The following is a 17,644-nucleotide window of genomic DNA, read 5'->3' as shown; positions in this document are numbered from 1 at the left end:
GACAGTAGGAGAAGATAACAACCACAAACCACCTTTTTCCCCTTTTAGTCCCATACTATTAACATAGCTCACAGAGTTGTATGAAGATAAAGGTTGATTAAGCCTTAAAACAACATGATCTACACATTTAGTTTCACAGAGAAATATGATATCAGGTTTGTGTTTAGAAACATGGAAAGCAAGACAATTCTGAGTGAATTTACTATTGAAACCACGAGTATTCCATGCAAGAAACAACATTCTAGAAAGATTAAAGAAATTGTAACATACACAAGCGAAAAAGGAGACGAGGAATAAATTGTCTGTGAAGGGCACGTTGGTTGAGAATTATACGAAATGATATGCAAAGTAAGGTGATAAAAAATATGAGATATAAATTATAAAGATGTTGAAAGTAAGTGGAGAACGGTACCAGATTAGGTTCCATCGCAGCAATAGTGTCTCGGTGCTGAGTGATCTCAGGAAGAGCAGCAAAAATGGCAGGCCTGGGGATAGCCTCAAGATGGAGCTCCGCAACATAAGGTTTGACTAGATCAAGAAAGGAGCTGGGATCCGAAGAGGAAGACACAGATTGATCCAACACCTGGCGAAAAGCCGAAAACTCAAAAGCCACATCAGGGTGAACAGGGGAAGAGACCAATTTTCTCTTTTTTAGGACAAGTCCTCCAGTGAGATCCTCCCTATAGATTACAGCATGGGCAGTGGAAGGTCTCAGGGCGGGGTTGGGGGTCGAAGCATTAGCACGAGGACAAACCCTACCGAAGGAGGGATCAAGGTCAAGTAGAGATGGGGGACTCGATCTATCACCAGACAGTCCAAGCAAAGCAGCAGAGTATCTAGCCACATCAATTTTTGAGAAGCTAGCAGGCTATGAGTCGAATAAGATATCCATGATACAATCCATCGATGGAGTAGATCCAGGAAGGTTGTAGGAACTTCCATTAGGAAAAGGTAACAACAGAGGAAACACCATCTGACTACCGAAACAGCCAGAATCAGCCCAATACCCGTATCCAAGTCATCCAGTGCAGATAATTCCCAGTCCATGGAGATGTTGTTTCTATCAAAATCAGTATCATTAGTGCTCAGTTCCTCAGTGACATTAGTAATGATTGGCTCAGGTGGATTCGGCTTGAAGAAGCTCACATTCAAGTCAGTTTCCAGACAATTAGAACCTACAGAGTATGGTACGTCCGAAAGGCTAACGAAATTCATGCGAAGAGGACTAGTCAATGCATGCTCAAAAAGCCTAGGAAAAACTTGTGGCCCCACTGAAGCAAAAGAACCCGAAAGGGAAGGGCATGTGGATATGTCATGACATAATCTGCCACACTTTCCACAGATTCTGAACAGCTCGTACTTGAAGGTGACAGGCAGCAGATCTCCCCTATTATTTCAAATTTTAGATTGCAGAGAAATGGGACGACGCCATTAAATTGAACCTTCACTCTTGCAGTATTTGGAGGCAACCCCAAATCCGACTTTAAATATAATTTGGTTGCTTTTCCAATACACGAACAGCTTGCTTAATAGTGTCAAACGAGAATGCCTCCACTGGCACAAGGCTGACCTGGACCCACAGATGCACCACCTTCCTCTCAGCAGTAAAAAATAGATCGTCAAATGCATGGGGTACTAACTGGATCAGAGTACTGTCACACCACCATGGGCAGAGAGACATTAACCGATCCCGAGCAGCCATTGACTTGAGTCCAATCACAAACATTCCATTATCCAAGCAAGTGAATGAGAGCAACTGCACAGGCATCCCCAAGGACGTAAAAAAATTATGCAGAATATTATCAGCTGGTGTTTGAGCACCCACCGAAAAGCCAAAGAGGACCGGGTGTGGGCAGTTGGAAAAGGACTGTAATTTTTTATTCATCATCCCTGTATCAGAAACCACCGGTACTTCAATGAACCCCTCAGTGGAACGATAAGAAGCAGGTCGGCCAAGAGCTGAGTTAGAGCTAGATGCTCCAGAGCTCCAATAGTCGCGCTGATTGCGACGAGCCCCTCTCCCAGCCGATCTATAAGGGTTACCTCTAGCAGCCATTGAACCCTGAAGGCATAAACATACAACAGAAAAATAAGAAAAATAACACCTTGCAAGCTAAGGTGGAGGGCAGTTAAAGCCAACCATAGGAGCGGTGCAAGCAAGAAGGAGCAAGCTGAATGGCAGAAACAACATAGTCGAGACAAAGAGCAAAAAGCCCAGAAAAAATAAGGTAAAAGCAAGACCTAGTTGTTAGAATAAATCGATCCGAATAGGGACAAAATCCCAAAAGTCAGGATCTCCATAGGGCGTTCAAGAACACAATCAAATAAATAATAGAAAATAGGGATAGAACCACTGACCTTATTTCGCATCTATAGTGATGATGATTGCAGCAGAAAATAAAGAACAAAGATCTAGGTGCTTCCCCTCTATTCCCAAAGTAACTGGCCTAATGAGAATACCGTATGCGCAGGGATGATGAACACTGAATATCTCCCTCTCTTCCAGAATGCACTCCTCAATAGTGATTGAGAATAATTAGTTGTGATGGATAGAGGGGGGGACCTAGCTCTCCTTATGTAGTAATCCCTATAGGGTCTGACTCATCACAGTCCCAATAGGAATCTATCTGGCCCACACTAAGCCAGTCCACATTAGACTTCTAATATAACTTAATGACCCCACTTTATTAGACCAAAACCCTAATTAGCCTGGTTTAGGGATTTAATTATGTCCACATGGAATTTTATTAGAACTAAAATTCTAACATTCTCCCACTTAGACTTACATTAAATTCCTTATTTTTAAAAGGATTTAAAAATAATTTTGACCAAAACAAATCACAGGCTAACAACTCTTTAAGAAAACTTTATGTGCACAATTTTTAAAATAAATTGGTCTAGAGGTCATATTAGAAAGTCAATCCTAGCCCATAGAGTTTTAGACACCGAATCATGGCGGTAACTGCATCTATGATCAAGCAACACAGAGCCTTCCATAGTCACGAGAACCCTCAACTCTACTAACATGGATGTAATGTGGTAGTGTGGCAATACTCACATAGTGATTCCTTATGTATTATCAATTTATCAGTCCAAAATTTCTCTTCTTTAAGTGGCACAGACTCACTATAGAAATAATCTTTATAATTCTAACGAATCTGTATGTCTCATCTTGAATAACTCGAGTTTTACTTTATGTGTTACAAGACATACTTTTAGGCTAATAACTTAATGCCCCAGCCTTGCTTAAGGTTAACACATTCCGTAAGTCTTTAAAACTAGATATATATACATCATGTCAATAAATGAAACACCCAAGTGTTCAAAAGAATTTTGCATGCAATGACAACTGATACATATAAGCTAAGATTTACCTCACAGTAAAAATTACAGATGAAAATAAACTTCATTTTACAATGGAGCAAAACAACTCCCACTAACCAACCACATCCCATGATGCACCTAAAATCATGCTTATGACATGTCTTTTAAAACACAAGGGCGAAGACTTTAGGTTAGGGGATCTATAACCATATCATCTGTACCAATATGCTCCACTGCAATGTCACATTTCTTTACTGTCTCCTTTATGGTCAAACACTTGACCTTTATGACCTTAGACCCTCTAAGTTCTTTATTATTGTTTATAAATAACACAGCAAAACTGTTATTACTATATATCTGGATGGGTCTATCCATAAAATCTAAAATGGTCAACTACTTTATGAGATTCCTGAGTCAAATAACTTGAATAGCAGTCCCATGGCATGCTACAAACTTTACCTGTATAGTCAATGTGGTTACCAATGTCTATTTTGTACTATTCGATAATACTATCCTTTCAGCCATCAGGAAAACATAACCAGATGTGAATCTCCTATCATTCTCACAGCTAGCAAGGTCGGAATCTGTATGACCCACTAGCTTGAGTTCAGGAATGTGTCTTTATGTTACATATAATCTTTTGTCCCCTTCAAGTACCGTAATACTTTCTTGACAGCAACTCAGTGGCTAAAACCAGGATCTAACTGATATCTGCCAAGAAGACCCGTCACAAAGGTAATATCCGGTCTGGTACAGACCTGAGCATACATGATACTACCTAGTGCGCTAGCATAAGGCACCTCATTATGTCATCCTTCTCAGTTTCATTTTTTGGGCACTGTGTCGAGCTCAGTTTGAGAACAGGAACATTCCCAGGTTTGCAATCCAGCATACTGAACCTCTCCTGAATACGATCAACATAAGCCCTCTGAGAAAAACTTAGTAAACGGCGAGAACGATCCCTATGGATCTCAATGCCAAGGATAAAAGAAACCTCACCAAGGTCCTTTATGTCAAATTCCCTAGATAATAGTTGTTTTCATTTATACAACATCCCTAGGTCACCTCTAACAAGCAGGATGTCATCCATATAAAATATGAGAAAATAGAATTTGCTCCCATTGACCTTGTGATATATACATTGATCCGCTTTGTTTTTCACAAAATCGAATGAAGTCACGACACTATCGAACTTCAAATACCACTGCCTGGAAGCTTGTTTGAGACGGTAAATAGACTTTTTGAGTCCACGCAAGATGGTCTGAATCATCCACCGCAAGACCCTCAGGTTTAATTCAACAAGCTCCCAAACATCATTATGTTTCATCGATTCCACCTCATCTCTCATTACATCTAACCACAAATCTAACCGAGAACTAGAAACAATGCATGAATAAGTAACTGGATCAACCACACAACCAATGTCGTAGTCATGTTCTCCCAGATAGACCTCATAGATAGATGGTATTTCTGAATTTCTCCCCTTAATGGATTTCCGTGATGGTGCTACCACTGCCCCACCCTGAATCTGAGAAATCTCAGCTGGAACTGCATCAATGATAGGATCTTCAATCTCATCCTGATTGAGAGGAATCTCATCAGGTGCTATATGAATGTTAAGGACCGTTATCAATATCAGGCTCCTGAACTCCAGCAGGTGTAACTAATAGCGTAGTATGCCCCACATCCGTCTGAATAGGTAGAAGAATAGGTACCGATGTACCAACCATGTCACTATCTCGAACAGTCTAAGAACAATCATTCCTTTTGGCCACATCAAATTTTAGAAACTTCGCTGCCTATAAGTCCATAATTCTAGTGTCTCCGCAGGGGTTATAAAATTTATATCCCTTCGAATGATCTGGGTAGCTAACAAAATAGTAATGAGTAGTCCTGGGATCCAACTTGTTCAAAGTCAAATAATATAGTTTTACTTCTGCAGGGCACCCCCAAACTCTAAGATGGTTTCTGGGTTTAGTAACTACATGGTTAAGGATACAAGGAATAGTTTTCAAAAACTTCTCCCATAAGAACTTAGGTGAATTTGTCTTACTAGCCATACTCTTCACCAGTGCAATTATGCCTTTCGGCGACACCATTTTGGCATAGTTAACTGACCAACTATCTTAGAGTCCTCTAGGTATTTAGCAAACAGGCCCTTAAGCTGTCCAGCATCGCCATGTTTGCCATAATACTCACCCCCACAATCGAATTTAACAATTTTAATAACTTTCCCCAACTGTTTCTCAACTTCAGTCTTAAAAATCTTGAACATGTCAAGAGATTTAGACTTTTCTTTAATTAAGAACAGATAGCCATTATTGGGAATAGTCGTCTGTAAAAGTGATGAAATAAAAATTTCTACACAATGTGTCTGAATAGGGACCACTAATGGCAGTATGAATGACCTCTAACAGGTCAGAACTACGGACTACAGTTTTCTTCTTTATCTTGGTCATCTTTCCCTTACAATAGTCTACATAAGTTTCTAGATCACTTTCGAGAGTAGGTAGGATGACAGACTTTATCAGCCTTTCCACTCTTGCCTTAGAAATATGACCTAGCATCTTATGCCACAATGTGAAAGATCGTTCTTTAGGTAAGGGTCTTTTGGAAACAACGTTTTCAACTTTATAAGAGGCACATATATCATTGGGAGATAAACACAGTCTGTACAATCCATTGGACATAATGTAGGAACCAACTTTATTTGAAACAAAAAAAAAAAAAAATGGTAACTACCAATGTCCAACACTGAAAATGAAATTAAATTTCGCCTGAAGGATGGTACATAAAAAGTGTTCTTTAAAGTCAAATTAAAACTAGAAGCTAGTAATAAAATGATATCTCTCACGAACTCTACGTCAACATATCCATCGTTCCCTACGATAAGCCTTAATTCATCCTGATTTGGCCTCCTCTGGTTTATGAATCTCCGTATGGTGAAACCAATATAGTTTAGTTGCCCGGCCATCTAGCCTCCAATAACTGGATGATGCTTCTGGTAGATTGGATTCACAAACAAAAACCAAAGAAGCAATACCTGATGGCTTGGGTTTTGATAACCAAGTCTTGTATTTGTTGCAGTCCTTCTTTATGTGACCCTTCTTCTTGCAAAAGAAGCAGCGATCACTCTCTTTCTTAGATCTCAAATTATTAATCCGATCGCACTCTTTATTGGCAGACTTATGAGTATGATTTTTAGACTTTTCACTCTCATGGGATTTGGAAATAACAAGTAGTTTATCTTCCTCAGATACAACCCTAAAAATAAGGTCATCGATACTCCAGACACCATCTTGGGAAGGATAGTTGGTTTTGATGATGTCAAAATCAGAAAGTAGGGTATTAAGAACTTGATGAACAATCAAGGCATCAGGAAGGAAAATATTCAAGGCTTTGATTTTGGTTTGATAGTCAACCATCTAAACAATATAATCCCTAACACCCCCAGAACCATGATATTCCATATTAAATAGCCCTTGCAGAAGTCTCCCAATCTCAGCATTCGATGAAACTTGGTATCTCTTGAAAATTACATCCAGCAATTCCCTGGCAATACATTTATTAGGTAGACCACTCTTAAAGTGTTCCGGTATTGACCTCTTTATAGACAGTACAGCTAAGCGATTACTCTTTTCCCATGCAGAATGCACAGATTTTTCATCATCAGTAGTATCATCTGTTAGGTCCATTGGTTTATCTATAACAAGGGACGTATGCACATTCACCATCTCCATGGCAAACATGATGTCCTCTTTCCACTTTTTAAAATTTGACCCAGTAAGAATCTCAATAGTGACTATGTTATTGTTGACAGAAAAAGTGACTGAAAATTTAAACAATGAACAGTACAATAATCAGCATGATGCAAGTACAGCTTGAAACCTTATAAGCTTATGAGAATTTTACACACATCATTGTGAAAACACCTTTGGGCTGAATTCCCAACATGCAATTGTAAAAATCCCTACATACCAGTGGCCATGGGAATACAACTCAACTTTCAAAATCCACCACCTTTGGGTGTGCAGAATTCTAGGGTCAGCCTATTCATATGCATACTGTATATGTATCCCTTCAAGTACCAATACATGACCACCACCTTTGGGTGTATGAACACACATCAGAGTTGAAGGACATCCCACAACTGTATGAGACCGATGTTTCACAAATCCAACAAGGAAGGTCGCTTTGGCGACTGCATCCTGTCGAACCCATGGAACCCTCTCTTGGGATTTTTCAAAATTACTTACATCCTTAAATAAATTGTGTTATTTTATAATTTATGATAAGGGGCTTAAATGTCTTAAAACTAATAATTCTGTTCATCAAAGTAGGTATTCTAGCAAGTTCAAAATTTGGTTTGGTTCCCAATGGAACAAACCGGTAAAATTCAAAATATGGCATGCATCAAAAGAATACCAAGAAAATTTAAAATATGCATATCTAGTTTTAATGTCTTACAAACTAACACAAAATTTAATGATTTTGTTCATCTAGATAGGTATTCCATCAAGTCAGAAAACTGGTTCGGTTCCCAATGGAACGTACTGATAATTCCATAAAAGGGCATGCAACAAAAGAATACCATAAATATTTAAAATATGCATATCTAGTCAAAACAAGTGCCACCACTGTGTAGAGCACAGAAAAACAGAGCCAACACAAAAAACGGGACCCTAAACGGAGTTCATAGCCCCCAGAAAGCCCGGTCAAAGTTTCAAGGCAAAAGCGGTTGACTGTACTGGTTTGACCGGTCTGTATGGTCAAACCAGTTCAGCCAAAGCAAACTGATTCCGTATTGAACCCGGTCCAATCAATCCGGATTGCTATCGGCCCAACCGGGTTCGGGTCAACCATATCCGGGTCAAAATTTTGGGTCATTGGTCGGGTCACCGGGTCATGAAATGGGTCGACCCGACCCGACCGGCACACGTTAGCAACGCCCAGAATTAATAGCTGGCGCACGATAGCAAAACCCGGATTCCCTCTTTCTTTTTTTTTTTTTTTTTTAAGAACTTTGCCGGCGAGTGAGATCACCCGCGGCTATCGCCGGCGCGTGAGGGCGTGTCCGACGGTGATCCACATATTGAAATTTCTGTTTTTTAATGCTCTACGTGCCTGTATAGTCATATTCGACTTTCGCCCAAAAAACAATCCGGCAGAATGCCAGTGTCCGTACGGGTCTTTGGAAAACTGAAAAAAAACCCTATAAACCTTAATTCGAATCGAAAAATTTTTGATTCCCTTATTATGTTTTATTATTTTGAATCCATATAGGTTCAAGAACGAATCTATGGAGGCTCTGATACCATATGGAATTTTATTAGAACTAAAATTCTAACACTAGTGCCCAGCAAGAAGTATCGCCCTTCGGCAGGTGTAAGATACATCAAGCAAGGGGGTTACAAGGATTTGAAAAAGAAAAAGAGAACACACCGTTCGACAAAGGCAATGAGGAACACAAAGCCCAGAAGTAAATGAAACACCCAAAGAGGAAGAATGCAATCCCAGCAAGAAGTAATGCCCAACTGAAAGTGGGAGAAACATCAAGCAATGGATGATCATAGCAGAATAAGGGAGAAGAAACACACAGTTAGGAAGAAGCGGAGCCGATCGTAAAGCCAAGAAGGAGAGCAGGCAAAGAAGCTCGCTCTTGAGATCCCTTCATCCTTGACGCTGTGCTTAGATGGAACCCCTGCGTAGTCCGGTAGAAGAGAAAGAAGAGAGTGTCTCGAGACGATATTCAGCTAGCAATAAAAGGTTAGATACAGAAGACATTAAGTAAATAGGTAGATCATGTTGAAGGCAATTAACATCCTTCACCAACTTACAACACTTGAGTAGCAAATATTAAAATGATGTGATTTGTGTTTCAGCCAAGAGGTGAAGTGTCGCCTCCTCAGATCAATGACTCATTAAACCTGTTAGATAAGTTTTCATGGAAAGACCTATTTGAAACAACTTGAATCAAGATCAGGCTTGATGAATTCATCCAAAGTGGTTCCTTTCTGAAAGAGAATTAAACAAAGCTCGGTCGGGTTTTTATCTGATTCCTGTGTTTGAACTCCCTATTTCCTCCGAAGAGGTAACCCACTTCGTGGTTGGGAACTTGGGATTCGGATTGGGGTCGGGGTCAGGGTCATGGTCAGGGTCCGGGTTGGGTTAATTCTCATCCATGTGATTACCTCTTCTAAGGGTGTCAATTGGTGCGGTTTTAGTTATTTGGTACAGTTGTAGTGCGATTTATATTTTGACAAGGTGAAATCAAATTGAATGGATAGGAACCAACTAAAATTAGAATTGTTTTGCATACGGTCCAGTTTTACCGGTTTCTATTTGATTTTCATTATTTGATGTACAACTGGTTTGCATATGGTTTGTAATGTCAATTTTCAGATATGATAATGAAGATAACCTTTCTCTCCTGGTCTCCCCTACCCTTTCTATTTTCCATGTCTATGTAATAAAAAAAAGGAAAATTTTCACATACCTCCCCTGAGGTATCACCTAATTATAAAACCATCCCTCAGTTTTGGGAAATTCTACGTGCCCCCTCTAAGGTTCTTAAAAGCTAACAAGTGCCCCTATTCCGTTAAATTGGAGCTAACATCGTTAGAATTAAAGGGTAAATTAACCAACTACCCTTGGGTTTGAAAAAAAGAGAAAACCCAACTCATTTCCCCCAAATCGTTTAGGGTTTGAAAAAAATGGAAGATGAATTGCAGGTATCCTTCCTTCCTTTCTGATTCAATTTAATACAGGAAGGATTAAAACTATTGAAAACACAATTGGGGCTTTTGGTTTATGAGGAACACACCACAGATTTATGGAAGCAACGAAGTCCATTAAGGCAGGTCTACAATTTCAGGTGAGTCATGTTGCCCGTTTCTTGAAGAAAGGTTGTGCCAAATTCATTTGCAGGTTTCAATTCTCACAGTAGAGATGGATTTACGCCATGAGGCTCTAAGGGTTTCTTTGCCCAAGGAAGAGCTACTCCGACACAAATCTCAGGGAGAAAGGGCTGTAAGATTTCCATAAGGTGGGCTGGCATAGTCCCACTTTATTTTATTAAAATCGGTTTAGTTGTGTTGATGGGAGCTGCCTTAATGGTATGAGTCCAATTACCATGTGTGGACCTAAAGTATTGTTTCCTTAATGGGAAGGAAACCCTAGTTTCTATGCAGGGTTGGTCCCTACCCTCACCACTATAAATAGTTGTCACTGGCCCATTAAGTGACTTCTTAGAGAAAACCTAAAGTCAAGTGGAAGAGGGGAGACTAGACCAACGTTCGTGTGTGACAGTGATCGTAAAGCAAGTTTTCTGCTTCAGCCATGGATCCAGGTACGCCATTCGCACCTCCATAATTTATGTGTATGCTCATTGATCTCCATGAATGTTCCGCATGATTGCTTTTATCAATGGTATCAGAGCCGATCATGGGTGATCAATGAGTTGCAATTTTGTTTTTTGGTTGTATGTAAAAACATCTGATAGATCCAAGAAGAAGAAGAAAAAAAAATTTTGAAGCCATGGCCGAAACCATGGCCGTGTGAACAAACAAGTGGGGCCTTATGGTCTCTGGTTTTTGCAGCCACAAATAAAAATAAAAATAAAACCTGCTACAGCCATGGCCGAGACCATGACCGTAGCTGTTATGCTATGGTTTTTTTCTTTTTACAAAAAAAAAAAAAAAACACTCTGTTTTTGCGTCGGACCTCGGCATAATGGTCGTCGGAGGGAGAGGATCGATCGCCGGTGCTATTAGACGCTGCCGTGCACCTGTCCGGCCATCTCAAGGGTACAACAGTGGGTTTTTTTTGTTTTTGAAACCTAATTTTTTGTTTTTTGTTTTCCGAAATCTTGTTGCCATTTGGGTTTTTTTGCTGGAATCCCACCCGAGGTTGTGATCGCCGGAGGGAGGGGAGTCTTCGCAGGGATTTTCCCTGGTCGCTGGACTCTGTCGCGGCCACCGGCAGTGCTGGTTTTTTTTTTTTTTTTTTGTTTCTAAAAACCCTAAAAAAAAACAAGGCTACGGTTCTTTTCCGTTTTGTGTTTTGGGAAGAAGACAAGGGAATATTCCCTTGTCTGATTCCTCTGCCTTATTTAAAAAAAAGAAGGGAAAGTCAAACAAGTCAAAAAGGGTAATAAGGATTTGTTAACATGCACCTTTGGGGTTTGCTATCGTGCACCTGGGTCGGGTCGACCCGATGACCCGACCCAGTGATCGGGTGTATGACCTGGATTTGATCCGACCCGAATTAACTGACCCGTTGATCGGTCAAAATTTGACCGTTGACCAGAAAATAGAACCAGAAAACATAAACTGAAAACAGATACAGAAACGGAAACCAGAAAACAGAACCAGAAAACAGAAACGGAAAACAGAAAATAGAAACAGAAAACAAAAAACAAAAAACAGAAACGGAAAACAGAAAACAGAAAACAGAAAACAGAAAACAGAAATGAAGTTGTTTTGGTTTTTATTAATAGTTTATTTCTGGTTTATTTCTCCTTTCAGTTATAAACAGAAATAAACAATGAAGTTTTTTTCGTTCTGTTTCTATTTATACCTTGTGCTATTCTGATCTGTCACGATAGGGAACACACACAACTTCTAACACTTAAAAAATTTTGATGTGTTTCCAATTTTCACATTGTGAGACTTTGTGATTGTCATTGTGTTGGTATATGATTTACTTGATTGCATCAGTAATGGCATGATATGAACACCTTGCATATGTTGTTTCATACCTTTGTGTTCGAAATTACAGTATAAATCTTTGATGGAAATTGGTTAAAATTAAAAGGGCATACAATAGCAATTCAAGTCTGTAGGGTTCCGTAATTTTAATAATTATGCTTCCACTTAGTGGGCTGATTGTTGAGGTTGCGAAATCGCTGTTGACCATCCAGATGGATTGCAGTCAAGGAAACCATATGACGAACGATGTGCTCTTGCCACCACAGGTGAGTCTTCGTTTGGTTGGTTTCGCTTGACAGTGTAAGGGTGACGTTTTGGGCTTCACAGCTTTAGAGGTTCTTGTCTTGCCACCACAAGTGACGGAATCTTCAGAGTGGTGTTGTTTCAAGAGTCTCCCCTTGCATGTGAGAGATTTCACTGCGTGTTGGGCGATCTTGCCACCACAGGTGTGACCTCGATGACGCTGGATCTTTCCCCAGTTTATGTTTTCCTATAGTTATTGAAAATAAAATTAGGATAAATCTGATTAATGAACCCAAATTAATCAATTTTGATTATATTCTTGGGATGTTGATATGCTTCTAGTTTTTGCATATTGTATGTTTTGGTAAATATTTGTAATAATGTTTGCCAGTTATGACTTCCCAATTATCTTTCATCAAAGTTTTGAATGGTTCAAATTTTGAGGAATGGAAAGATTCTCTTATCATCACTCTTGGGATTATGCGACTTGATTTTGCCCTGAGATTTGATGAGCCCACCAAGCCCACAGCTGATAGTGACACTGCAGCAAAGGCTCTCTATGAAAAATGGGAGGAGTCAAATAGATTGTGCTTATTGATCATGCAGCACACCATGGACAAGATGATAAAGAAGAGTGTGCCTGCAACTGAAAAGGCTAAGGATTTTCTTGTAGCTGTCAGCAAGAAATTCATCAAACATGATAAGGCTGAAAAGGGTACTTACATGGAATGGTTCACAAACACCGAGTATGATGGTACGCGTGGTGTACGCAACCATATCCTGAAGATGACCAACTATGCCAACAAGTTGGGGGAGATGGAAGTGACCATATCAGATTCTTTTCTTGTGTGGCAGATTATGAAGCCACTTCCATCACAGTTTGAAAGTCTCAAGAGCTCCTATGGTGCTAATTAGGCGGAGTGGAGTCTTAAGGAGATGACTACCACATTGGTGCAGGAAGAAGAAAGAAAGAAAAAGGAGAAAGCAAATTCAGCCCATTTTGTTTCCAATAATGGGGGTAAGAAGAAGAAATTCAAGAAAAATTGGAAAGGCAAGAAGTCAGGTAACCAACAGGCAAAATCTGAGAAAACTGATCAGAGTCTGAAACCAAAGAGTGAAGAAGCTTTCAAGGGAAAGTGTTATTTCTATAAGAAGGATGGGCATAGGAAGATAGATTGTTTTGGATACAAGAAATGGCTTGAGAAGAAAGGAACTAAGAAACAGGAGGAAACCAAGTGAAGGAGAGATGGTGGTCTACATGGGGAATGGAGAGAAGACCCAAGTTGAATACATAGGAGTAGTTAGATTACATTTTTCTACTTGTTTTGTTTTGGATTTGAACAATGTGGTTTATGTACCGTCATTTAGGCGAAAGTTGATTTCAGTTTCTAAACTTAATGATTGTGGTTACACTTTTAATATTGGTAGTGGGGAACTTTCTCTCTATTCTGGTTCTCTTTTAGTTGGATCTGCATTATTGTGTGATGGCCTTTATAAAGTTGATTTGGACACTATCTCTCCCAATCTTATTAATTATGCTGTTGCAAATATGGCTTCTAGTTCTAAACGTGGTAGGCTGGATGAGAATTCTTCTATATTATGGCATAGACGTTTAGGACACATCTCCCAACAGAGGATAGAACGGTTGATTAAGGATGGTACTCTTCCTCAGTTGGATTTCTTAGATTTTGGAACTTGTGTTGATTGCATTAAGGGGAAACATACTAGAGCTAAAAAGAAGGGTGCAACTAGGAAAGATGAGGCACTAGAGCTGATTCATACAGACATCTATGGTCTATTCACTCCTGCTGCCATGGGTGGCTACAGATATTTTATTACCTTTATCGATGACTTTTCCCATTTTGGCTATATTTACCTTATTCAAGAAAAATCAGATTCTTTAGATGTTTTCAAAATTTTTAAGTCTGAGGTAGAACTTAGAAGGGAAAAGAAGATAAAGAGTGAGAGGTCTGATCGTGGTGGAGAATATTATGGCAGATATGATGAAACTGGGCGTAACCCTGGACCGTTTGCTAGATTCTTACAAGAATGTGGTATTGATGCTCAATACACTATGCTCGGATCCCCTGAGCAGAATGGGGTGGCTGAAAGGCGAAACCGTACCCTTATGGATATGGTCAGAAGCATGATAAGCAATTCATCTTTACCAGATTTCTTATGGGGTGATGCATTGAAAACAATAGTATATATTTTGAACAAAGTGCCTAGTAAGTCTGTTCCCAAAACTCCCTATGAGTTGTGGACTGGCAAGAAGCCAAATTTATCTCACCTACATGTTTGGGGTTGTGCAGCAGAGGTTAGACCTTTTAACCCTCAGATAAGGAAACTTGATCCTGAAACCATCAGTGGTCATTTTATTGGTTATTCAAAAAGATCAAGGGGTTACAGATTTTACTGTCCTGCACATTCTACCAGAGTTGTGGAATCTGATCGGGCAGTTTTTCTTGAAGATAATATGGAAATTCAGACTGCTCAACCACGTAATTTGGTTTTTGAGGAGGAGCGTGTTCTTGTCCCTGCACCCTTGACACATCCGCCTATAGCAGTACAACCTCAGACTGTATAAGATAATGTTCCCACTCAAGAACCTATGGAGCCTGTAGTGGTTGAGGCTGCACCACCTACAGTTGATGAGATTTAGGACCAGCCTGTAGTTGATGTTCCCTTGAGGAGATCTGAAAGAGCTCGTAAGTCTACTATATCTGATGATTATGTTGTTTATTTGCAAGAGCATGAGTATGATGTTGGCATGGATTCTGATCCAATTACTTTTGATCAAGCTATTAGTGGTCCAAATTCTTCAAAGTGGATGGTTGCTATGCAGGAGGAATTGGATTCCATGTCAACTAATGGTGTTTGGGATTTGGTGAAATTTCCAGGAGAAAGTAAACCGATTGGTTGCAAATGGGTTTTCAAGACCAAGCGAGACTCCAAAGGCAAGATTGAACGTTACAAGACCAGACTTGTAGCAAAAGGATTCAGCCAAAGAGAGGGCATAGATTACAAGGAAACTTTTTCACCGGTCTCGACCAAGGATTCTTTTAGAATCATTATGGCTTTAGTAGCGCATTTTGATTTGGAACTCCATCAGATGGATGTCAAAACAGCTTTCCTTAACGAAAATCTGGAAGAAAATGTGTACATGATGCAACCTCTTGGTTTCGAACAGACTGGGAGTGAGCGTCTGGTATGTAAGCTAAAGAAATCTATTTATGGTTTGAAACAGGCATCCAGATAGTGGTACCTCAAGTTTGATAAAGTTGTTACATCTTGTGGTTTCAAGGAAAATCTGGTGGATCAGTGTATTTATCTGAAGATCAGTGGGAGTAAGTATATTTTCCTTGTGCTTTATGCTGATGACATTCTCCTTGCCAGTAATGATGTTGGTCTTTTGCATGAGACAAAGCAGTTGTTATCTAGTCACTTTGATATGAAGGATCTTGGTGAAGCCTCTTATGTCTTGGGTATTGAGATTCATCGTAACAGGTCTTATGGCGTTCTTGGTTTGTCTCAGAAAGGCTACATTGAGAGGATACTGAAAATATTTAACATGCTAGCTTGTTCACCCAGTAAGGTGCCTGTTGTGAAGCGGGATAAACTTGTTAAGTCTCAGTATCTACAGACTGAATTGGAACGTAATCAGATGAAGAATGTTCCTTATGCATCTGTTCTTGGTAGTTTGATGTATGCTCAAGTTTGTACACGGTCTGACATTGCCTATGTCATTAGTGTACGTGGTAGATACTTGAGCAATCCTGGTGAAGCGCATTGCGTAGCTGCCAAGAAAGTCATGAGATATCTACAGGGTACCAAAGATTTCATGCTTACTTATAGAAGATCTGATTCTCTTGATCTGGTTGGCTACACTTATGCAGATTTTGCAGGATGTCCAGATGATCTCAAGTCTACATCTGGATATGTTGTCCTCATGACTGGTGGGGCTATATCTTGGAAGAGTATCAAGCAGACACTTACTGCATCCTCTACTATGCAGGCAGAGTATGTGGCGTGTTATGAGGCCACTGTTCAGGCATTATGGTTAAGGAATTTCATTTCAGGGCTACATATTGTTGATTCTATATCTAAGCCATTAAGGATGTTTTGTTACAACTCAACTGCAGTTCGTTTTGCTCATAACTGCAGAAGCACTTCTGGTTCTAAACACATAGACATTAAGTATTTTCTCGTCAGAGAGAAAATTCGGGAGTCACAGATCACAGTGGAGCACATCACTACAGATATTATGATTGCTGATCCTCTCACTAAGGGTTTGACTCCAAAAGTTTTCCAGGAGCATGTTACTAAAATGGGATTAGTTTGCTCTTTTGATGCACTTTATTAGTGGGAGTTTTACTTATGTATTGAGTTACTTTTGATTTTCAGTTTTCCCATCTTATTATTACTATTCTCGAGAATACGTGCATTATTTTATGGCCATTTGTTTATGTGTATACACTTGAATAATTGCCTCCTATAGAATAAATTGAGGCTATATGGGGTGTATTTACCTCATTCGGTATTCAAGGTTCCAGTCAATACACGCACATCCAGTTACTAGCAAGAGTCTCACTTGGATTGAGAAATGGTGCTAGTGTTTTGGAACATCCGGTTCTAGTCCCAATGAGCTTCCTTGGGCGAAGCATAAGCGTTTTGAGTGACGCTTATGGTTGATGAGACCTTCAGTTTTTGTCTCATATGACTCATTCGATTTCCGAGCCTGGACCAATTTGGAAAATTGGCATGCTGATCACGGTCTCATGCATTTTTCATACCACACTCTCATACTGTACAGCCCAAGTCGGTGAGGCAATAAGCACTTTGACGTGTTAGGTCCCATGTCTTTTTAGATGTGATGATCTGCACTGTTGGGTGTTTGTAGTTTCATTCGGACCAAGGCATCAGGTTTAAGGTGTACTCCATTCAACACTGTCTTTTGTGGCTACAATCAGTTTGTTTAAACCAGAGAGTCATTTTAAAATGGTTTTCAAAACAAAACTTGTGACATATGCAGCCCAAGTGGGAGATTGTAAGATTTCCATAAGGTGGGCTGGCATAATCCCACTTTATTTTATTAAAACCGGTTTAGTTGTGTTAATGGGAGCTGCCTTAATGGTATGAGTCCAGTTACCATGTGTGGACCTAAAGTATTGTTTCCTTAATGGGAAGGAAACCCTAGTTTCTATATAGGGTTGGTCCCTACCCTCACCACTATAAAAAGTTGTCACTGGCTCATTAAGTGACTTCTTAGAGAAAACCTAAAGTCAAGTGGAAGAGGGGAGACCAGACCAACGTTCGTGTGCAACAGTGATCGTAAAGCAAGTTTTCTGCTTTAGCCATGGATCCAGGTA

General features: G+C 39.8%; 1 protein-coding gene across 1 annotated transcript; it reads left to right on the top strand.

Annotated features, from left to right (window-relative positions):
- The first annotated feature begins 12,668 nt into the window (after positions 1–12,668).
- Positions 12,669–13,190, top strand: LOC122665407. The gene has a single exon (XM_043861555.1). It carries the CDS (start codon positions 12,669–12,671, stop codon positions 13,188–13,190), a length of 522 nt encoding a protein of 173 aa, XP_043717490.1.
- Positions 13,191–17,644: the final 4,454 nt, after the last annotated feature.

This window comes from Telopea speciosissima, chromosome 6 (assembly GCF_018873765.1).
Source record: "Telopea speciosissima isolate NSW1024214 ecotype Mountain lineage chromosome 6, Tspe_v1, whole genome shotgun sequence".
In the NCBI taxonomy this organism is placed as follows: Eukaryota; Viridiplantae; Streptophyta; class Magnoliopsida; order Proteales; family Proteaceae; genus Telopea; species Telopea speciosissima.
This window is presented reverse-complemented; position numbering and strand designations above follow the sequence as displayed.